Source organism: Rattus norvegicus, chromosome 3 (genome assembly GCF_036323735.1).
Source record: "Rattus norvegicus strain BN/NHsdMcwi chromosome 3, GRCr8, whole genome shotgun sequence".
Classification (NCBI taxonomy): Eukaryota; Metazoa; Chordata; class Mammalia; order Rodentia; family Muridae; genus Rattus; species Rattus norvegicus.
The window spans coordinates 57556577-57580048 of record NC_086021.1 but is presented as its reverse complement, the minus strand read 5'-3'; the positions used below and the strand labels follow the sequence as shown (position 1 = coordinate 57580048).

General features: G+C 45.2%; 1 protein-coding gene across 2 annotated transcripts in view; it reads left to right on the top strand.

Moving 5' to 3' along the window:
• The first annotated feature begins 1777 nt into the window (after positions 1 to 1777).
• The window catches only part of Cacnb4 (calcium voltage-gated channel auxiliary subunit beta 4), a 262372-nt gene continuing 240677 nt past the window's right edge, over positions 1778 to 23472 (top strand). Inside the window, 2 exon segments of one of the 2 annotated variants that reach the window (NM_001399143.1) lie at positions 1778 to 2087; positions 2522 to 2605. In NM_001399143.1, coding sequence (NP_001386072.1) covers positions 2028 to 2087; positions 2522 to 2605 — 144 coding nt within the window. In that variant the 5' untranslated portion in view covers positions 1778 to 2027. 2 annotated transcript variants of the gene reach the window in all.

Here is a 23472-nt window from a genome sequence, read left to right as displayed (position 1 = left end):
CAGAATGAGATGACAGCAACTAATGGGGGTGCTGGAGGTGAGGGCTGTCTACATCAGTGGAGGGATCCATTACCCAGGAACTTCATAGGGGTTTCTACTACACGGAAACTACACAGATACCGAGCTAATTTGGAAATTAGATTTTCACAAAAGCAAGAATTAATATAGTAAGACAGCCTGTGGCAAATATCTAGAGAATGAATGCTCCAGTTTTTCAGGCACAGGACAATCCAGGACTGCAAGGGTCAGGGAGGATCTTCTTCTCTGTGGAGAAAGAGTGAGCTGAGCAGGATTTCAGAATGCTGGGTGCTGTCTAGATGGTGTGGACGGCAGATGCCAAGGACGCATTCTAGAGCTATGATGCTGAAGCAGACTGCAGGTCAGGAAAGAGCAGTAAATGGATCTCCCTGCTCTGGGTTTGCAAAGAGAAATCAATCTGGAGGGAGGAGTTTTGGAGTGTGGGTATGTCTAAAGCAAGCAAGAAGCCTAGATTTCGGATCACAAGAATTTGGGCTTTACCTCAGAAAACAAGTTGAGGAAAAGTGGTTTTAGAGAAATGGCTTTGCCTGTGTGTAGATGGTCTCTCTCTCTCCCTCTCTCTCTCTCTCTCTCTCTCTCTCTCTCTCTCTCTCTCTCTCTCTCTCTCTCTCTCTCTGTGTGTGTGTGTGTGTGTGCCTGTGCACGAGTGCACGAGTGCCAGAGGGAACTTGGAGGCAAGACTAGTTTTAGGACCCAAAGTTTAGACGAAGTGAAAGGGTCTGTAAGGAAAGTATGTAATAGATGGGAAAATAAACGTGGTGCTTGTTTTAATAAGTAAAATGCCAGAACACAGGGTGAGGGGGGCTGATGTAGTAATTTTATGTCTATTTTAACGAGGCATCGCTGCAACCGTAACTATAGTTAGAATTTTTTCTTAATTCACATATTTCCCACCTCTTTTTATTACTTCAAATTTCTTCCTTCTAGGATTCCCTGGCCTTCAATTGATCTCAAATACAGCATGTGTTTGTAACCAGAAAGCTAGCTTGTGTATGGCTTTAGGATGAGTTTCTTCTCCTGGAAACAGCTATACAAATGAGAGGCACGTGGTCAACTCCTGCTTTTTAGCAGGTTTGATGTGACCTTCAAAACTCCTTAGGACAGGCTGGTCTCGGTGGGGCTGCATCTCCAGTCAAACTGGCTGGCAGGCTCTCCCACGCCTGCCTAGGTGTGTGTAACTTGTATCTCCGAGGGTAGAGTTGCCCAAACAACAACAAACAAAAACAAAAGAAAAAACCCACTAATAAAAAGTAAACACACACACACACACACACACACACACACACACACACACACACACACACACACACACGCCAACAACCTAGTGCCTTACCACCATGGGATGATGAGGAAAGTCTCCGAAGGAGGAGTCAGTCTTGTCCTTTTCAAATTCGAGTGCTGGGACGGACGGACACACACACACACACACACACACACACACACACACACACACACACACACACACACACACACACACACGTTCCGCTCTGCCCACACACACACACACACACACACACACACACACACACACACACACACACAAACACGTTCCGCTCTGCCCACTCCCTGCAACACTGCACCAGCTTCCCTCCCCAAGTCCTGATTCATGAACCGTGCCACCTTTGTCTCATTTTAAACTGTGCAGACTATTTTAATCCTCCCACCCCCATCTCAGATTTTCCCCTCCCTCCATCCTCTGGAAAGCTGTGCTGTAGAGCGCTCGCGGGGTGGGGAGAGCACTTCTCCCCAAGGCTCGGGGAGGCGAGAACCGAGAAGCCCCCTCGCCTGGACTTCCCTGAGGGCGCGCGAGGGGGGAGGGGAGCGCTTCGGCCCCTTTAAGGTGCGGCGCTCGGCGAAGTGCGGGCAGGCGGCCCGCGAGCCGGCGCGGGGCCAGGAGCCGGGTAGGGAAGTCCTGCCTCCCCCTCCGCCCGCACCGGCCCGCGCCCTCCGCCCACCGCGCCGCGAGGGCCATGCGGCGCCTCTGAACCATGTCGTCCTCCTACGCCAAGAACGGGGCGGCGGACGGGCCGCACTCCCCCAGCTCGCAGGTACCGCCCCCTCCTCCACCCGCGCCGCCCCGCGCCCCGCCTTGGTGCCGCGAGTGCGGGGCGCTGGTCCCGAGCCGCCGCTCCCTCCTCCGCGCCTCCCGCCCGCTCCTCCCCCTCCTCCTCCCCTCCTCCTAGCCTGCTCCCGGGCTCAGCGCTCGGGCTTCAGTGTCCGCAGCCTCCTGTCGCCGATGCCGGGGACTCAGACCCCGCACCCGCGACGCTTTGTTAATGGATGTGGTGGGTGCTCGGGACCACCCAGCTCGGGGTGAGGGGATGGGGGTGGGGGCGCTGGGAGGCGCCGGGGAGACTAGGACGAGGGGTTCTGGGGGTCCCCGGGGCGCGGTTCCCAAGGAGGACTCCAGCCCCGGATGCCCGCTCAGCTCAGCGCTGCGGTCCTCACTGGCTTCTTTGTGGCCCCGGTGTGTCGAGTTCAGGTGGCCCGAGGCACCACGACCCGGAGGAGCAGGTTGAAAAGATCCGATGGCAGCACCACTTCCACCAGCTTCATCCTCAGACAGGTAGGAGGTCCGGGCGCCGGGAGCCCGCATCCAGCGCGGTCCCCTGCCCGGGAGCGCGAGTCCGGTCCGCGCCGGTCGGGGATCGGTCCTCGTCCCTCTGCTCCCTGCTCCCCGGTCCTGGGGTCCAGCCTCCCCTACCTCTGCTTCCAACTCCTTCCCTCTCCCGGTTCCCTGGCTACCCAGTGTTCGCATCCCTACATCTTTCTGTCGCTCCGGGAAGTTAGTTTGTATTTGTGTACTTGTGTTGGAGAGGAAAAGGGACGCTGGCCGGGGACACTCCATTTAGGAGCTAGAAGTGTTCCTGGCCCACCTTCGTTGCACGGAGGGACGTGAGCGACCTGGTTTGATGCGCTGTGAGAGTTAGAGGATTTCTCCAACCTTTGTCCTATTTTGAATACTTTCACATTTTTGAGAGAGTTCTCTGAGTTCTGGCCAAAAGAGAGACACTTGGAACAGAAAAGTTTAGTCTCGTTTTGGCACCGTTTCATCGATTTCGCGTAATCACGGACTGACGGGGACAGCGGGCTAGTGAGACCTAAATAAGACAGCGCGGGCGCAGTTCCCAGGGTCTGGCTGCCCTGAACCTCGCGCTGGCTTTCCCGTGTTTTCCTCGTGGCCAGAGAGGCAAGTAGTTCGAACCACAGGTCGCTAGCAATGCGCAGTCCTCTGCTGCCTGTCACCTTGAGGAAAGAAATCGACCCTTTGTTTTTGCACTACCCAGTGCCTCTGGAGCTGGATGCTGGAGAAGGAATACAGAAGCGGCTCACCTTGATCCTTCTCTGGAGTGTGCTCCTTCCTGGAGACTTAGGAAGACTTTGGTCAATACCCCAAGAAGCTTTTATCCCAGGTTCTGTCATGGAGCGACCTTGAGAAACACTTTTCTCTCTAGGTCACCCAGAACCTAGTGTCCTGTGATTCCAACTTACTATGGCAGCCGCGGTGGTTTTTTTTTTTTTTTTTAATAATTAGTTTAAGCATATTTTCAAAGTAGAACACGATTTAGACTCAAAATTGGACTCTGACAGCGCTTAAAAGGTCTATAAAGCATATTTGGGTAATATTTCCACGAACATTTGTACTTCCTGCAGAAATAGAAATTATGGCTACCGTTCTGTAGCTCAGTGTGGTGTGCTCCAAGCCGGTACAGTATTTAAACACATTTGATTCTGCATTCAGTTTGAAAGAACATCCCACCCTCTTTGTAGAGCGGGGGTTATTTGTGTATTTGATAAGGGGAAGCCATTGCTCAGCTTAAAATATTTTTTTGAGTTATGCAACGCTGAGCTCTTTATGTTTATCTCGTAGATGCTTATTTTTGGTAGGGCTTTCTTGTTGCAGATTCTTGGAACTACTAATTATGCACTAACGCATTCAGTGAGTGGTTTGACTAATACTTTTGAATTTACACTATCATTGGACTAGTTTACATTCGGAGCCCAAACAAAGCAATGTCCTTTCGAATATTTTTCCTAATTTCCTAATCAGTGAATGATTGAAACTACAAACACACACACACACACACACACACACACACACACACACACGTTGTAGAGTGGGCTGCTGTGTGTACGCTTAACAGAGAAAAATATTGCAATGGCAATTTTGGGAGCTACTTGGACCAGCGAAGGTTTTGAGAATAAATATAGTTCATAAATATTTTTGAGGGTGGGCATACTGATTTCATAAAACGGTCCAAATTCAGGAATTAATTGTAACAAACAATTTTCTTAATTTTGGCACAGAAACAATATCTATTTTGGGGGAGAACTTCATAGCACAGTAAACTCCTGCAATCTAATTTAAACAGCATTGTACAGACCTCTTTAAATTATATACATATATATATACATATATATATATATAAGCATAACACCCTGATAGAACCCTTTAAAGAGTGACAGTAATTTATTAATATTTAAATACTTTAAAAATTAAAATTATCTTAATTGATTGATATTCTGTGTGTGTGTGTCTGTGTGTGTGTGTGTGTCGCTACTGTGTGTTTGTGGAGGTCAGAGGACAACTCATAGACTTGCTTCTCTCCGTCCCCCTGTGAGCCCAGGGAACGGAGCTCAAGTTGTCAAGATGTCAGCAAGTGCATTTGCCATCTCTCCAGCTTTTGAATTCCTGATACTAGAAGGGATGGGATTTCCTGGTGGTGTTTCGCATTTATTTTGCTTTACTACGGGAGAGAGTAAGGAGACCAATTAGATCAGTCAGTTCTCCATGGCTGAGATAAAATACTGAGAAAATCAACTTATAGGAGAAAAGATTTATTTTTGCTTCATGGCTGTGGTCACTTGACTATGCCTGTGATGAGACAGAAAGTCACGACAAAGAGAGGTGGCAGGGAGGGCTGCTGACTTCATGCAGCTGGAGCAGAAAGATGGATCTGGGAACAGAAGCAGAGGCCTGGAGGTAATATAAACCCTCCAAGGGCATGACCTCAAAGATCCACTTCCTCCAGCTACACCACACCTCCTACAATTTCCACCACCTTCAGAAGCCCCAATCAGCTACGAGTTCATCAATGGACTAACCCACTCACCAGATTAGAGCCCTTGCCATCCAAGCACTTTTGAAGAGAGGTTGCCTGGTCCTATGCAGCTTGGTCCTGGAAACCTGACTGGGAATGAAGGAATGACAGACAGTGAGGAGATGACAGGGACACATGCAGAAAAGCTAGGATTGGATGAGCTCTGCTCACCCTGATAGAGGTCACTTCCAACACTGCCCAAAGGATTATGTTTGGCACAAAGAAGTGGTCTTAGCTAGTCTTCTGAGGTGTGTGGAGGGGGGCAGTGTCAGGCTGTGAACACCAGGACCAGCGAGATGTGGTTGATAGTTTCTACATACGTGGGTCTATTGCTACTAAACACTCTGTCATGGACCGAGGAGAGGCTTTGCCATCCCTAAGCGTCACCTGGGCTTTGTCATTTCCCCTGTCTGCTACATTGCTGGCACCTACAATTTAGGAGAGATGAGGGTTTGGAACGAATCCAGAGCACCACTAAATGGCATCTCTGAGGAAAGGTAAGAAGACACAGTTTGCTACTGACAGGAGAGAAAGGAAGAGGTAATCCAGAAATGGCTTAACCACGATCTTCCAAAGAGTGCATAGTCTGAGGGCGTCTTCCGGCCACACCCCAGATGAAATCCAAGAGCTGGTTGAGTTGGAGGGGAATGATGCCTTCCAGTAAGAACTTCAGTGAGTGCTGCTGTCGTGGGGAGGGCTTTCCTCCCCAGGAGGTCTCTGATAGGCCATTTATGGAACAAACATGTATTGTGGCTCACATCTTGGAGAAGTTAGCATTTGCTTTGTAGCCAGCTCTGTTGGACATTGTGGGAGAAGAGTGAAGAGGCTTAGATCTTGTATGCAAAGGTTTGGTTGTTGAGTTGTGGAGACCAATGGGTGACAAGCAGGCATGCATGGCAACCAGGGAGTGTGTGCACTGAGGGTTACAGTGCTGGGGTCTCGCAGCACCTGTGTCACGAACGGCAGAGTGTTAAGTTAGTCCTCGTCGCACTTGAGTTAGTTAGCTTTCTTCGTATTGAGTAACTTTTATGAATCCCTTTAAAGGGTCTGGCCTCCACCCAGTAACAGCATCATCCCCAGCTCTAATCTCTTATGTCTGGATTCAGAGCTTAAAATGAGACATCTTTCTGCCACAGGCCCTTTGCACATGCTGACCACCCATGTGGAATACGTTACTTTTCTCTTTGCCTATTGGTTCTCGATACTCCTCGAGATCTGAGAGTTTCGATTTTGTGGAGGTATATTTTTTAATACTCTCTCTCTCTCTCTCTCTCTCTCTCTCTCTCTCTCTCTGTAGCACAGGCTAGCCTCAAAGTTATGATAATCCTCCTGCCTCAGCTTAGGAATTCGCCTTATTTCCTTTCTTAAACTCCCTGACTAGATCAGTTTTCTAAGTAGGTCCTTTTAGAACAGAGTACCTGTGCTCATTTTTTAGTCGCATGTCTCCATTGCAGTTCAAGATGGATTTAGGTCTCTCTTACTGTCTATCCCCTGACCGACCTGAGTATCGGGAGGGCGAAGGAATGTCTGCGCTTTATCTTTGCTCCTTGGCACCAAGCCTTGTTCCTTTGCAATGCCTGCCCATTTGAATGAAGGGAGAGAATGGGTTTGGGGATGAATTTCTGTTGCAAGGAAGAAATTATTCCCTAACAAACCTACCCGGAAATTCCGTAGCTTAAAACGATTTCTTTCTGCGCACTGACCAGACAGCTCTTCTGCTTATGGGATGTTACGTGGGCACAGGGATGGCGGGGAGGTCCAAAATAGCCTCGCACATGTGGTTGGCAGTCAGTGCAGGCTACTGGCTGAGAGCTCTGCCGGGGCTTTTGGCAGGGCGCTCGGTTTTCCTCCATCTGTGGCGTGCGTGGCTCTTTGGACCTTTTGGTGATATGGTGACTGTAGTCTAAGCTGGACCACCCCAAGGAGCGAAGAGGGCATCGGCAGCTGCCCTAGACTTCAGTTCAAGTGCAATACACCACTTCCTTTGTATTGCATGACGTCAAATAGACTTAAAGAGCCTACCCCATTTCAAGGAGAGAAAAGGGAAAGTATCTCTGTGTGTGTATGTACGGATGTATATGAGTGTGTGTTCATGTGTGTGTGTGTGTGTGTGTGTGTGTGTGTGTGTGCGCGTGCGTGTGTGCGTGCGTGTGCGTGTGCGTGAGCGTGCGCATGTGTGTGTGTGTGTGTGCGTGAGCGTGCGCATGTGTGTGTGCGTGAGCGTGCGCATGTGTGCGTGCGTGTGCATGTGCGCGTGCGCGAGCGTGTGCGAGCATGTGTGTGCGCGCGCGTGTGTGTGTGGTCAGCAATGACCCTAAAGTATTGTTCTCCAGCAGCCATCTAACTTGCATTTTGCATCAAGGCCTCAGTAGGATGAGGGATTTAGTTGCTGATTAGGCTAGAAAGGCTGGCCAGCCTCAGGATCTATCCAGTTCTGCATCCCCCACTCCCCAGAAGGTATCTAAAAAACAAAAACAAGCAAACCAACAATGTCTCCCAAACTTTAAGAAACACGTTTAGTGTGGCGTGCTCTCAGGTGCACGTCACAGCACACATGCCAACATCAGAGAGCAAGCTGAAGGAATTAGCCCCTCCTTCTACCCTGTGGGGCCCGGGCTTGAAATCAGGTCGTGAGGATTGACAGCAAGTGCGTTTCTCGGGGGCTGAGCGTATTTACTCATGTTTTAACGTTTATATGAACGCTACTGTGCCTGCTTGCCTCTATGTACACCATGAGCGTGCAGGGTCCTTCAGAGGCTAGAAGGCATCAGATCCCTGAGGCTGGAATTACAGGCAATGGCGAGTTTCCTGATTTGGGTGTTGGAAACCCAATCCTGACCCCTCTGAAAACAGGAGGAAGTGGCCTTAATGGCCGAGTCATCTCTCCAGCCCAGGAGTGTTTTTGATGAAGTGAAAAGGTCAATTTCCATGGGAGAAAAAAGAAATGGGTAAAACCAAACTAAACTCAGCATTAATATCATATTACAAAATAAGTTAAAATTATTCTATTTATGTGGCAAAATAAAGGATAAATGTTCCATGTATACAAAGAAGTATTTAATTTTATTTTCTAAAAAATATTTGCACTCGCGAGTGCGCGAGCGCGCGTGTGCGTGTGCATGTGTGTGTGTGTGTGTGTGAGCTTGCACATGCATGTGTGAACGTGCACGTGAGCCTTGGTGGACTTGTGGAGGTCAAGGGACAACCTAGTGGAACTGTTTCTCTTCTTGATGTGTTTTCTGGGGTTTGAACTCCAGTCATGGGGCTTTAGTAGTAAGCCCTTTATCTCCTGGGCCATCTCAGGGGTCCTGTTTGGTGAATTTTAAGCATGCTCTCACTTAAGGATGGAGGGAACTTGGTGTAGTGGTGATGTGTACCTGAAGTCCTAGCTACTGAAGAGGCTGAAGCAGGCAAATCTCTTGAGCCTCAGAGTTTGGAGCCGGCTTGGATAACAAAGTGAGACTTGGATCTAAAACAAAACAACAAGAAACAAAAATCAAAACAAACAAAACAGAAAGAGGTGCCACAGGCATAATGGCATAATGAAAATTATCTACTAAGCCCTCAAAACAGGCGTTATATTGCACTGAGACTCTGAAATAAATATATATGTATGTATACATTTATATACATTTAAGCATTTATTCAAAGTACACCGAAGTGAAAAGGTAAGTCATAGAATAAAATAATGACATCACATTTAGAAATAAGAGCTCGTGGGACAGAAGACAGGAGTTGCTGCTGTCTGTGGAAACCTCGTGTTTTTTTTGAGGTATGCTAATCAGATGATCCTTACAATGATTCAATGAACCCACATTGTATTTAGAGATGGAAAACATATGCAGATTCTGAGTTGATACTATAATAAAACAAGTTGGCAGGGAAATTCTTTGGGTTATAATTTGGGTGCTGGTTACAGACACATTTCTCTGATGAAATGTGAATTCGTCAACAGAAGGTATCTGCTTTGTGCACAGCTCTAAGAATAATCATATGCCTAGAGGCATGTAGATATGCCAAATTTATCCATAAACTCGGAATCACACAGTTTTAGAACAGGAAGAGATTGCAGAAGTAAAACCTTCTGATTTCTTACTTCCAGATAACTAGAACATCGGCCCGGCATAGGACAGAAAGGTCACATTGCTAGAGGTAGAGTGAGGCAGCCTTGGCTCTCTTATTTTCTCCACCAAACACTCTAACCCTCGGTGATGAAGATGGACACAGATTTGTAGGTCATGAAAGGGCATATGGGGTTCGTTCCTCTTTAAACCCAGACTACTCATTTATTTCAGGAGTTTATTTAATTGTTTTACTTTTGAAATAGAGAGTTGCTACGTAGCTCAGGCTGGTTTGGAATGCGCATTCTCCTGTCTGAGCCTCCCAGTGCCATGCTTATAGGTCTGGCCCTGGTTCTAGAAGTGACCTTATTCTGTGTGGATGCTTAGAAGAACAAAGTATCATTTGGAGGGTCTGGAGCCTGTTGCCTGTTTTTTGTTTGTTTGTTTGTTTGTTTGGTTTTTTTTGTGTGTGTTTGTTGGTTTGGATTTGTTTTTTGTTTTTGTTTTTGTTTTATTAATTCTATCATGGATGGTCCTTTTTGCTTGTGTGTTCACAGTTCACAAAGAATTATCTCTTTATCTGTTAACTAGTAAACAGACAAATAATATTATATTAGCCACACTCTTACTACTTGTATTTCCTCCCAACCCCCTTGGACTTGAATATAGGAACACATTTAAACAGATGACAATCCCTTGTTATCAGAAACCCAGAAATTAGCTACAGCATGAAGCCACCTTTGATAGTTTTTTAAAATGACTTTTATTTCACTTTATTTTGTCAATCTAGGTGTTTGTCTATATGCATGCCAGTGTACCACATGCTCCCTGGTACCTGAGGAGGTCAGAGGAGGGCATCAGATCCCCTGGAACAGAAGCTACATATGGTTGTGAGCTGCCATGTGGGTGCTGGGAACGAATCCAAGTCCTCTGCAAGAGTAACTAGTGCTCGTAACAACCGAGCCGTATCTTCAGCCACAAGTTACCCTTACTGTTACTCGAGAAAGCTATGGAGAAAACTGTCAGGTGCTGCACCCAGAGGAATCCAACTGGTAGGAGCAAGAGCCACGTGGAGATGCTGCCTCTGTTAGAGTAGGCACTTGGGGTAGAGAAGAGGAAGAGAAATATCTCTCTTCTCCCTTTTGCCTTCAGGTGGCTGCCTAGGTGGGATCCAGTTGACCCGGGAGCCTGGGAAGCATTCTATAGCCTGGGGTAGGGATGGGAGGAGCTGTGAACCCTGTTTATATTTTAGCTACAGCACAGTAGGCACTGAAGAAGTGTTTTCATCAACAAAGGTGAAAGGTTTTTTTTTTCTCTTCCTTGTGCTGTAAGTGGGTCTTGCTTCCTAAATGGTACAGTCCAGTTGCAGCGAACGTTAAGAAAGCACTCACACCGCCTTTGAGACTGTTCTGTAGGGTGGAGCTTCCCAAACTGCAATCTAATCTAATGAAGCAAGGAAGGGATCGGCTTCTCTCCCAGCAAACCCTGTTTGTATGGAACTGAATGTGTGAAAACAATGATGGGGAGGTCTGATTACAGGGCAGCTGGTCAGTTATCCATTGGTTTACTTGTAAGTCCCCACCCCCGCCCTTTCTTTTCCTATGTTCTTAACACATGTTCCCTAAATTCTGTTTCTGTAGAATAAACGACTATGTGTCTTCCAGTTTAGACTGGTAAGATTTTATTGATATACAGAATAAGGTCTGAATCAAGTGGTAATCTTCCTAGGAAATTAAAGGAAACTGTGTAGAGAGCTAGGCTGAAAATGAAGGGCTTTGTGTGTCTGTCCCCACCTGATCCTGGCTCCTCTGGTTGCCCCTACTGCGCTGTACCTATATATGCTACCCTTCCCTCAGGGGATAAGAAACAAGGGCTGAACCGAGGAGAATGTTCTTTAGTCAGATCACTGGGTAGCTAGGCGTAGAAGGCTCCCCACCCCTGTCTCCTAACTCAGAGATCCGCCCCTGACACCCAGATCATTCAGTCTCCTAGCTGGGGCAACAGGTCTTCCAAGCCTGCCTCCCCTAGAGTTGGCCCTGTCTGGATTTAATTGTCAAACCTCAGACTCAGAAGCAGGTGGGCAGCTTGAGGCTCACTCATTATCACTGGAGGCTAGGAGATGCCTGCTGGTACTTGGGGATGGGGCATGCAGCCCACATTCCAGTCAGTAGAACCCTCCCTGCTGGGCTTTCAAGGATTGTGAATAGTGCAGCCTCTGTTGGCTTGTCCTTTGCCAGAGCTTTCTGCCCAGCTTAAGTGCATGGGCTGAGAAGGAGTATAGACCTCAGAACTACCAGTCCTCTGAGCTGGCCCTTCAGTAGGTGGACCTGGCCCATCTGAGACTCTGGACTCTTCAGACTACTGAACCTGGACTGTTATGCAAATAAAATCATTACGAATGAGAAGACAAAGCTACTTACTCACAGACTCTTGAATGCTTCACCATAGTAGAGAATATCAAACTATCAAGCCCTAAGAAGAGCCATGTTTGTTAGCCCCATAAGAACTTTCTGGTTCAGTTGACATTGTCTTATCTTTCTCAGTTGTATCCTTCACAATAAAGCAGAGTTCTGTGCTCTTCATTCTTGAAGACTGGACATTCTCACAGAGGCTCACCAAGAGTCTGGTCCACAAGGCTTTGACTGTGGGAGGAGAATCCTGTAGGGAGGTATTCCTGTCACTAATACCAGAGATAGTGAATTATAAGGAGAAATGGGACTCGGGGCATAGCTCAGTGGTAGAGGACCTTCCCTAGCATGTACAAGGCCCTAGGTTTGATCCTATGAACCAACAAAGAAAAAAGACTTACTTTGGTCTGTGGTTTCAGAAGTTACAGACCATGGCCACTTGGATCTGTTGCTTTGAGACCAATGGTGAAGCACCACATCATGGTGGGGACCTGTGGTGTCAATAAACTGCTTGCCTCAGGCCCCACAACCAAGAAGAGAAAGGAATTCTATGAACTTCAAGGCACCTCCCCTCTTGGCCTAGAGATTTCCCTACTCATCTCGCTTCTGATAGGTTCCAAGTAATGCCACCCTTGGGACCAAGCCCTCAACACTTGAACCCTCTGGGGACACTTATCCAAACCTTAGCAGACCAGCTACAATATAGCTTCAATACCATAGCAGACCAGAAATGTGGAGGCTTGTATCCATAAAATAGCTACAACGTAGATTCAACTTTAAGGGAATGTTTTTATTGCTTTTAAGTAACAATAATTACAAGCTGTGTGCTATGGCAACCTGTGGCCGGAAGAGAGCACACTAAAGCATTATCAATGCTTGGCTTGAACATAAATAGCACATTGGAATTCCTTGATGGTAGTTCTCATTTTTATTAGCGTAAACATGGTCCTCCAGAAACTCTCCTATTTCTTTAACATAACTTGATTGTTGCACACATAAATAGAATGCAAGTAATTACTTGAATCTGAAGGCATGACATTCAGTGTTTGTATTGGGGTACTGAAAGCATTAATTAGGTAGAAGCTGTAAAAATTGTCTAACAGCTGCAGAATCTTGCAGATCATCTTACTAATCACTTGGATGACAAATGGTGTCTCCTTTATGCCTTACTTTATCTCCCTGTTGGAGGATGTATCTTCCTTCAGTCTGGCAGCTTAATTGCTGCCGCGGTATTTGTTTTGAGAGGAAACATTCTATAAGCACCCACTTGAAAAGAATATGCAATTCCCCTGGGCTGTCAGAATCACCAGAAGTGGTGAACTTATGTAGCACGGATGGTGTCTAGAAACGATACCTTTCTCAAACTTTTTATGGAATTTTTGTTTAGTCATTTCTTTCTTAACACACAGAAAAGCATGGAAACACACAGTGCCTTGCGTGTATTAATTCATCATCCCACTCTCATTTCAAATGATCTGCTGCTGCTGTTAACCGTTCCAATGCTTATTAAGATTCAGGATCAAACAAGTGGGCAAAAAGCCTGTGTGTGTGTGTGTGTGTGTGTGTGTGTGTGTGTGTGTGAGAGAGAGAGAGAGAGAGAGAGAGAGAGAGAGAGAGAGAGGGAGAGAGAGGGAGAGAGAGAGAGAGAGACAGAGAGACAGAGACAGAGACAGACTACTACTATGCTTTCAATAATTTTTTTAATACTAGAAATACCTTGGGTACTTACAATTTAAAATTCTCATATTTTATCTAGTTTTTTTTATAATGGTGTATATTTGGTAATTATGTTATCTCGTTCTTTCTTGAGAAATACAATCAGAGAGGATGCAGTGTGCCTGAGTCTAGATCTAAGTGCAGGATTTATGGGAATTACTGGGTGTACAGAGCGGTACTCTGTGTGGCAGGTGCTGTTCAGTAATATTTCAGTGCTTCCCTGGGGGACAGAAGTCAATTATTACATGCTCGTGTGGGAGAGGAAATAGGTCAGCTGCACACGGCTTTTGCTAATTTCAGAGAGCTCGAGGGCACTTTAGTTTGGGGAGACGCTTGCTTTATTTGGTCTTTATGTTAAGAACTGTGCTGGTGAGTGCTAAGATTTTCATGTCTTATGGTCCTCATATCCTTCAATGTAATACAAAGTATTTCTTTTTTTTAATATAAAATGAAAAGCAAATCATACAATATCTTTATTTAAAAGTGTCAGATCTGCACTGTAAGAGCGATGTGAACCCTGGGTATTATTTGGTGTTTTATTTTTATATTAGAATATATATTCAATAAATGTCATACTTCCAAGTATTTTTGATGATTTAAGTTCTATATAAAAAAATAGGTTTTTTTTTTGTTTTGTTTTGTTTTGGTTTGGGTTTTTGAGACAGGGTTTCTCTGTGTAGCCCTGACTGCCCTGGAACTACACTCTATAGACCAGGCTGGTCTGGAACTAAGATTCACGTGCCTCTGCCTCCCGAGTGCTAGGATTGAAGGCTTGCGCCAACAGCACTCAGCTCTCCAGAGCTTTTTAAAGATAGTGTCATCAGTGAAACTTACACATGCCCAATTTACAGATAGGCTTAGATGTCCCCCATTACCTAGACTTCAAAACTCATATCACTTCTGGCCCTTTTTAAAGTACAGCAAAAAACAATAAAACCCTCCAAACCACACACCTTGGAGTCATGGAGTTTGGAATCATGGACCTTGGAACCACAGATCTTGGCATTCTGGACCCCAGGCTGGGTGGGCTCCAGGTGGAGAAGCGATGTCTGAGAAGAAATGGGAAGAGCTTTGGAGGGTTGGTGAAGTTGTGGAAGGCATGGCTCCTGCCCCCCCTCCCCCCAGACGTATTTTCAGACTCCCAACTGTTTGCTTTTCCTCCATGAAATGGGAAGAGCTTGAAGATGCCTTGGGTTAACGAAGAACCTGCTGAAAAACCACTAAGGTTGTATGAGTCTTAGGAGATTTTCCTTCATGTACTGTCCCTTGCCTGACTTATTCTTGGATGCTCCTTTCACCATCATCATTAAGAACAAAAAGCCAGGTGGGTAGTTGGAAAACCCAGGCCCACTTGCCTCAGTCCATTTCCAATGTGATGCCCTCCCTGCCCACCTGGGCTGCTGCACTTGCTGAGTGACCAAGCACACACACCGTGTCTTGACTCAACCCATTTTCTTCCTGTCACCTCCTCCATCATAATTCTTCTCCTCCTGGTGATATGTGTCTGTCAGAACTCCCTGGAACCTTCTCCTCACAGAAGCATGTTCACACACGGCTCTCCTTCCCTGGTATGGCCCTGGAGCTGTTCTGCCTATTCACTTGTTAAGTTTTCCTATGTGTAATGTGGGAAGCCCATGTACCCCACCAGCCTGTGCGTCTTCATCTCATCACTGATGTGCTCAGTGGGATGGGGAAAGAGGAGCTGAGGAGAGGAGAAGTTGAAGGGTCTGAAGCAACAGTGCACTTTAGGCTTGGCCACATTTTCTGCATGGAGACACAGGACTTCAGCCCTTTGCCCTTGGCCTTCCTGGTTGGTGATATGTTGCCCAACAATGGAGGGGTTCATTCTGCTACAGCTGTTCTTCACCCTATGAGAACACCACTGCTTCCTTCTAAGATACCGATTCTCAGCTCTGTGCTCCCTGGCCTTTCTGGACAAGACTTCCTCATCTCTGGGACACATGGTCCCCTGAATCCTTATGTGGCACCTATGTACTGTATCTTCCAGATCCTGGGTAGGGCCAACTTCTGCAGCATTGGTTGCTTCTCTCTGTAGGGTTCTCCCTGAGAATGAGACATCATTCTGCTGCTGGGGACTTATCTCAGAACTTGATTCCAGTAGCTGGTCTCCCACAAGGTGCCTTGACCTGTTCACTTTATTATAGATAAACTATATCACCTTTCAGCTCAATGGCAGCCTATATATAATACCCTCATGGTGTTGTAGTAGAAGGGGAAGACCATAAGACTGGGTAGGAAGCCTTGGGATAGGGGGATTTAGGATGTCTAGGGAGAGTCATTGGTGGGAGTTTTCTGGTTATATTTGTCTTTTCTTTCCTTCTTCCCTTTTACTCCCTCCCCTTCCTCCTCCTCCTTTCTCCTCCTTCCTCCTCCTCCTTCTTCTTTTTCTTTTCCTTCCTCTTCTAGTTCTTCCTCTTCTTCCTCTTCCTCCTCTCCCTCCTCTACTTCTTTTCCTTATCCTCCCCTCCTTCTCCCTTCCCTCTTCCTCTTTCTACCACTTCTCCTCCTCCTCTTCCTCCTCTTCTTTTCTTTTTTGTTAATTTGACACAAGCTAGAGCCATCTGGGAAGAGTGGATCTCAGTTTAGGAATTGCTTCTATCAGACTACCCATGGGGGCATTTTCTTGATTAATGCTCGATGTGGGAGGGCCCAGACCACTGTGAGTAGTGCCATCCCTGAGCAGGTGATCTTGGGAAGTACAAGAAAGTTAGCTGACCGTGAGCCTAGGAGCAAGCCAGTAACTAGTGTTATTCCACAAGCTCCCTTCAGTTCCTGCCTTGAATTTCTGCTCTAATTTTCCTTCAGCACTGAATTGTGACCTGGGACACATAAGCCAGATAAACTCTTCCCACCCTAAGCATTTGGTTGTAGTGTTTATTACAGCAACAGAAAGCAAACCAGCATGGGGGGTTGCTAGATGAGACCAAACTTGGTACATTTCAAGTGTTATACTTTCTAACTGTATCTCTTAGGAATCTTCCTACCACAAAGAGACAGAAACAGCAAAGGCTAACTAATGCAAAGTGTAGAATTCTTGCTTCATGCTGTGAAAGAGCAGAACTGGATGTCAGCCTTCAGGGTCTCTCTTGGTTCATCTGCTGTTGTCTTAGCACTACATTTCTCATTGTGCGGTTCTGCGTGCCATTTATCCCCTGTCCTGGTGGCAGCAGTTGCTGTGAGATTTCCAATTTATCCTCTCTTGTAGTCATTCCTGCAGAATAATAAAAGAGAAGAAGTTTGTATCTGTGTTTTATGGGTACATTTCCAGAGCCCCTTGGAGCTCCCGCTGGACCCATGTTACTTGAATCTCATTGGCCGGTATCAGCTATCAGAAGCCACATTGTTAATGTAACGTGGCCTTCAGGTAGCATTTGGTTACTTCTGGTGATGAGGCTGAGGCTGGCCTAGATCCGGCTGATTGTGGGGATGACCAGCTCACTAAGTGTAAGCCAGATGCAAGCAAGAGAGGGGGACGTTCTTTGTGCATTCTTCCCTATGGTATAAGATGATTAATAGGATCATTTTAATTTAGCAAAATGTAAACATTCTCACTCATTTATAGATAGTTTGACGTTAAAATATATTCACATGGATGCACTACCACCATTACTGTGTTGGTAGCAAATCCATCTTTAATAAGACTTTGTAGATAATTGGGACTGGTATTTCTGTTGGAACTGCCTGTTTTAATGCGAGAAATGTGTGCCGTGTCCAATAGCTGACTAAACAGGAAACTTCTGGGATCCCACCCAAAGACGGGCACTGCAGTGGCTGCTTGAATGAACATTTTTTTGGGACTCTGCTTTTCTTTCTGTAGAATGAAGGTGAAGGTTTGACTAGGTAATTTCTAAGGTTCTTCGGTTTCCATCAAACTTGGTTGCTAGATGACTTTGTGTCCACCACAAATGTGACCAACTCATTCATTTTAGTAAAAAAAAATGGTATTCAATAGTGTGAGGTCAGAAAGGTTTGGTTCTTTTTTCTCTGAATTATATGTGTGATGTGGGAGTCTTCAGAAATAAGGCTCAGAGTTCCAGGAAAAACCATTTATACACTTCCATTCAATGAAGAATGGGCAGCTGTATGGGGTTGCAACTGGACCGAAAGGCATGATCAGCTATGATAGACTTGATCAGCCTGTGTGTGTGTGTGTGTGTGTGTGTGTGTGTGTGTGTGTGTGTGTTTTCTCCTTGGCCTCTCTGTGTCTCCTGGGTTTGGGATTCATCCAGATTGGAATGAGGGAGAGAGCAACTTCTCCTAGACCTTGCATTAGAGGAGAGAAGTTTTGAATTCTGTGGCTTAATGTGGAAAGAGGAGTTTTGGTGATGAAGTGAGAGACTTTGCTTCTGTGGTTCCCCAGTCTCCCTTAGTTCAGAGAGTTCTCAGTACACGCAAACACAAGCCCAACATCGGCTTCTGTAGAGAGCCCGTGTCACTTCACTGGTGAGATGGAGTAAAAACCAGGGTTTTTCAGTATCTTGAGAACCTTAAGTGAGGACACTCCATTATAACGTAGCACAGGGACGCTACGGAGAGAATCATAGGCAGAAAGATAATTTGAGATGGAACTGGAATTTATAACTTCCAAACATATGCATGGAAGGATGTGCAAAGAATAGAATGGGCTGTCAGGATGAAGTTTCTGTGAAATGTGAGACGGTTCTCAGAGATGCATCCTGGAAGCTATTAAGAGGAAATCTGCTGAGGAGAAGTGTGGCTTCTGCTATTACGATGATCATAGCCCCAGGAAGAGCAAGTAACTAATGGGGCTTTAAGTCGGTAATAAAGAGTAGCAGGAGCCGCCATATTGGAACTTGGCTGAAGGTGAGAGAAACTGCGAGGTAGATTCTCGTCACTTGAAAACACTGCACAGCTTTCCGTCTCAACTTAGCTTCGTGTCATTCATTCCTCAGGGGTCTGACATTTGTATGTCTAGCTCAGCAAGATTGCCTGTCTTCCGGTAAATGAGGCAGGGATTCTATTTTTAAGTGACATTAACTATTTAATGAGTAGACGCTAGCAGGTATTTCTGGAATGATATCATGCATTTTCAAATTGCCTTGGTTTTTTTGGATGGAATGTTTTTGCCTTCAAAAATACTCATAGCTATTAAGTCTCTGGACAGTTTGATGTTCTTTAAACAAATTAACCATCAGCGAGCAATTTGGTACTGCCTTTGTAAGAATGAATCCAGTCTTCTGGTTGTTTGGCTTGAGAAGACTCAGCAAGAGGGCCAGATAAAGGTGCTTCAGTCAGAAGAGAATCTGCCAGAACCTTGAGTTGGAACTTTCTGGCCTCCAGGATTGTGAGAAATAAATTCTTGTTCAAGCCATCTATTTGTATGTTAGGAAGCTGGCACACCTGACTTTTTTTTAACCTCTCTTCCAGTCACCAGCACACGGTCCTACAAAAATGTATTTAATCCTGCCTTATTCTGGAAGTAATCTAAATGGTCTCCTGTAGTATCACAAGTCAATGCCATAAACCAAAGGAGAAAACACAGATAAGATGGTATGTTGGACGCACAGAGTGTATGGCGACCATGTCTTATTTACTGGCTTGACTGTGACCTTTATAGGTCAGTTGTAAGGGTGACAAGTCCAAAGGTGAAAACATAACTGTTTAGAAAACGTGTTAGTATTTCCTATTCTGAAACTAGAGAGAACTGTTTCCTGTTTTCAGAGCTGAAACTCTGTAAGATGGGAAATTATATTTTAAGTAATTAAACTCTGTGATGACCCCAGAGTTCTTTCATAAATCCTTCCATGCAGATAATATCTCCTAGCATGCTGTTGGACAGTTCAATAAAAGCAACTATGTAGGAGCAATTCTGAATGGGTCACAACATCATTGATTCTCAAAGTAGTTGTTCATTATAATCGTCAGATAAGTATAACTATCCCTATGCCTGGACCACATCTCAGCCTATTTAAGTCAGGGTTTCTAGGAGTGGGCATGGGATGCCAATAGTTTTCAAAACTTTCAAGTTATGAATAGAGCTGGCTGGTCTGAGGTAATCCAGGAGAAGACTTCTGAGTGCCCCTTTCCAATCAGGACTTGTTAGTCAGGATGGGTTAGGTGATGCTGCAATAACAAGCGATTCTTCAAAACCACATCTCAGGTTTAACTTTTCACTTGTTGTACTTCTGGCTTAGCTGAGGGTTAGTGCTTTTGTTTTCTCTCCACTAGAGTGACCATCATTTGGAACATCTCTGCTTGGCTGCAGAGGAGGGATTGCATGAAGTGAAGATCATGTGCTGACTCTTAGAGCACCACTTGGGGGGGTGCTAGATGCTGTAGCACGGAAACCAGAGGAGACAATAATTTGTCTTGTGCTTCATCACTTAACATTCCATAGGCAGGTGGGCAGTTAAGGGTGGTGGCACAGACCCCATTACTAGACAGTGGTGACTCAGGGGTGGACTTGAGGATGGTTCTGCCATTCTTAGCATCTGGAGTCTATTTAGGTCCAGTATGACTATGGCAATGTGACTATTACTGTCTTTATTTCCAAGGCAGCTCAAAAGGGAAAACAAAGAATAAAGGACTCCATTTTTAAAAGAGATGACCAGAATATATATATTTGCTTACAATCCATCTATATGAACTTTGTCACGACACCATCTTGCCTTCAAAGCAGGCTGAGAAATGTGGTTTTTAAGTTTCCATGTAAAGGCTGAAAATTGGGACAGATAAGATCTATTTTGGGAAGGAAGGAAGGAGAGAGTAAATGTTGGGTCCAGCCAGGCAGCCTCTGCTTCATCACAGTAGTGTGGTTTTAGCATAGAAATCTTCAAAGGCAATCACAGATGTCATCCTTGGTAATCAGTGTATTTTTGAGATGTGTTGATGGGGTGGGGGCCTCATGGAGTTTCTTTTTAATGCTGTCTGCAGCAATTCTAGAGACATCTTCAAGGAACTCAAGGGCTCTGTGAAAATCGCAGATGTAGATGAATGGGGAATTTACATATGTTGTAGAGAATCTTCCCTAAATGGTGGTTCTCATAGAACTTTGTGATGATGGTGGATTGATGAAACTGAATGGTCCTTCTGTTCACTGTGTTGCAAAAATTCATCTCTCCTACATCTTGGTTTCTAGCTTGGGCGACTGTTCGCACTTTTAATATCTCCAATCTTCTCTCATTATTCCATAAGTCCATTCTCCTCTGTTTTACTGATACCCAATATGAACTCACAGAGGCTATGACAGCATGCACAAGACTTGCCATATGGGATCCCAGGTCTGATAGAGGGAAGTGGACACAGGAACTCACCCGTAACCAAGAAACTGTCTGCAATTGATACCTACTGGCAATGAGAAAAATCAGTTTTCTTCAATAGAGTCTCACTAGGTATATCAACCACACTCCAGGGCAGGCTCCTAGCCCCAAGAGTAGTTGGCCAACACAATATAAATTCCATGTTTAGTCTTTTGGATTTGTTTTGTTTTGTCTTGTTTTGTTTTTTTGGACTTTAGTTTTGTTTTGGTATTTTTTGTCTTATTGGTCTTTTGCTTGTTTGTTTTGTGTTTTGTGGTTCAGAGAGAGAGAGAGAGAAAATATAATGTTGGGTGAGAAGGGAGAAGGGAGGACCTGAGAGGAGTTGGGAGAGGGGAAGACATGATCAAAATATAATGTATGAAAGAAGTTTAAAGTGTATATTCTATAATGTCCAGTGGATTTCAGTTGAGGGTAAAATGTAATCTGAATTTCTTGCTGTGGCCTGTGAGATTCTGTAGTGATTAACACCAAACTCTTACTTAAGGCTTCTTCTCCTTCCTTCCCTTGTCTTCTTTATGTCCTTTGAATAGTCAACATTAATTATGCCTCTGCATTTTTTTACATCTCTTTCCAGAATGTTCTATGTAGTTTTTTTTTAAATGAAAAGCTCTTTTTCACTCTTCAGATTTCAGCACGAAATTTCACCTTCGTAGTGAATCCTCCTTTGACAGTCTCGTCTGAGACTGACCTACCCTTTGTATCACATTCCATTTCTAGAGAAGTGACTGTGTGTGCTGTTTATTTCACTTCCTCAGTTCTGTCAGTCCACATTGGAATAGTTTCCAAATGTGCGGACAACTGGTATACCCTTTACGTTCAGACTGACAGACGAAGCTCCCGGAACTTTAGTGTTTAATAAATGTTGATCAGCAGATGCATAGAATGACAGAAAGTTTTGATCTGTAATAGCTGGTTAGGAGTCTAGACAGGAGGTCCTGACTCTATATTTATTGTCATTAATTATTGGAGTTATGCTAAGAATGTTTTCATGTTGATAATTTCCTTAAAGAATTGGGGTATTGGGTGATGGATGGCTCAGTAGTTAGCAGCACCTGTTCTTGCAGAGGACCTAGATTCAGTTTTCAAGGCCCACATACCATTCATAACTCTGGTTCTATGAGGTCCGATTCCTTCTGCTGAACTTCATGGGCACCAAGCATTCCCAAGGCAGATGTAAGTATGTGCAGGCAAAATACATATATACATAAATAAATCTTAAGAATTTTAAAAGTGAATTCAAGTAGTGTCTTACTGAAAAATGTTTACAGATGATCCAAAAATCAGAGGTCTTTTCTTTTTTTCTTTTTTAATTAACTTGAGTATTTCTAATATACATTTCGAGTGTTATTCCCTTTCCCGGTTTCCGGGCAAACATCCTCCTCCCCCTCCCCTTCTTTATGGGTGTTCCCCTCCCCATCCTACCCCCTTGCCGCCCTCCCCCCAACAATCTAGTTCACCGGGGGTTCAGTCTTAGCAGGACCCAGGCCTTCCCCTTCCACTGGTGCTCTTACTAGGATATTCATTGCTACCTATGAGGTCAGAGTCCACGGTCAGTCCATGTATAGTCTTTAGGTAGTGGCTTAGTCCCTGGAAGCTCTGGTTGCTTGGCATTGTTGTACACATGGGGTCTCGAGCCCCTTCAAGCTCTTCCAGTTCTTTCTCTGATTCCTTCAACGGGGGTCCTATTCTCAATTCAGTGGTTTGCTGCTGGCATTCGCCTCTGTATTTGCTGTATTCTGGCTGTGTCTCTCGGGAGAGATCTACATCCGGCTCCTGTCGGCCTGCACTTCTTTGCTTCATCCATCTTGTCTAATTGGATGGCTGTATATGCATGGGCCACATGTGGGGCAGGCTCTGAATGGGTGTTCCTTCTGCTTCTGTTTTAATCTTTGCCTCCCTATTCCCTGCCAAGGGTATTCTTGTTCCCCTTTTAAAGAAGGAGTGAAGCATTCACATTTTGATCATCCGTCTTGAGTTTCATTTGTTCTAGGCATCTTGGGTAATTCAAGCATTTGGGCTAATAGCCACTTATCAATGAGTGCATACCATGTGTGTTTTTCTGTGATTGGGTTACCTCACTCAGGATGATATTTTCCAGTTCAGACCATTTGCCTATGAATTTCATAAAGTCATTGTTTTTGATAGCTGAGTAATATTCCATTGTGTAGATGTACCACATTTTCTGTATCCATTCCTCTGTTGAAGGGCATCTGGGTTCTTTCCAGCTTCTGGCTATTATAAATAAGGCTGCGATGAACATAGTGGAGCACGTGTCTTTTTTATATGTTGGGGCATCTTTTGGGTATATGCCCAAGAGAGGTATAGCTGGATCCTCAGGCAGTTCAATGTCCAATTTTCTGAGGAACCTTCAGACTGATTCAGAGGTCTTTTCAAGAGGAAATTGGGTTACTAGGAAACAGGCAAATATGTACTCATGGACCTATAATTTCAATCCTAAAGAAATGACTGCAGGGATTTTAGTATGGGCAAATGATTGAAAACCATGTAGACACACGTCCACTGTATTAGTGGCCACCGCAGCACACTTGTTTTGTGCAATTTCCTTCCTAATATACTTTTTACAAAGATATAACAAAAACTCATACCCTAAGCCTGCCTAATGTCAGGGATATTCTCAGTAACTTGGCAAAACTAAGGTGTTTTGGGGCTTACCATCCTGGATCTTCATGGGACCGTTTCTGCAGTTGCAGAGGGCATTGGAGGAGCCCTTTGGCCCAGCACTGACACCAGCCTGGTCTCTTAGTCATCCTATTGCTGATGCTTTGGTCTTGCTCAGAATCTGGTATTGGGCATCACAGTTCCTGCAGACCCGGATCCCTAGTTC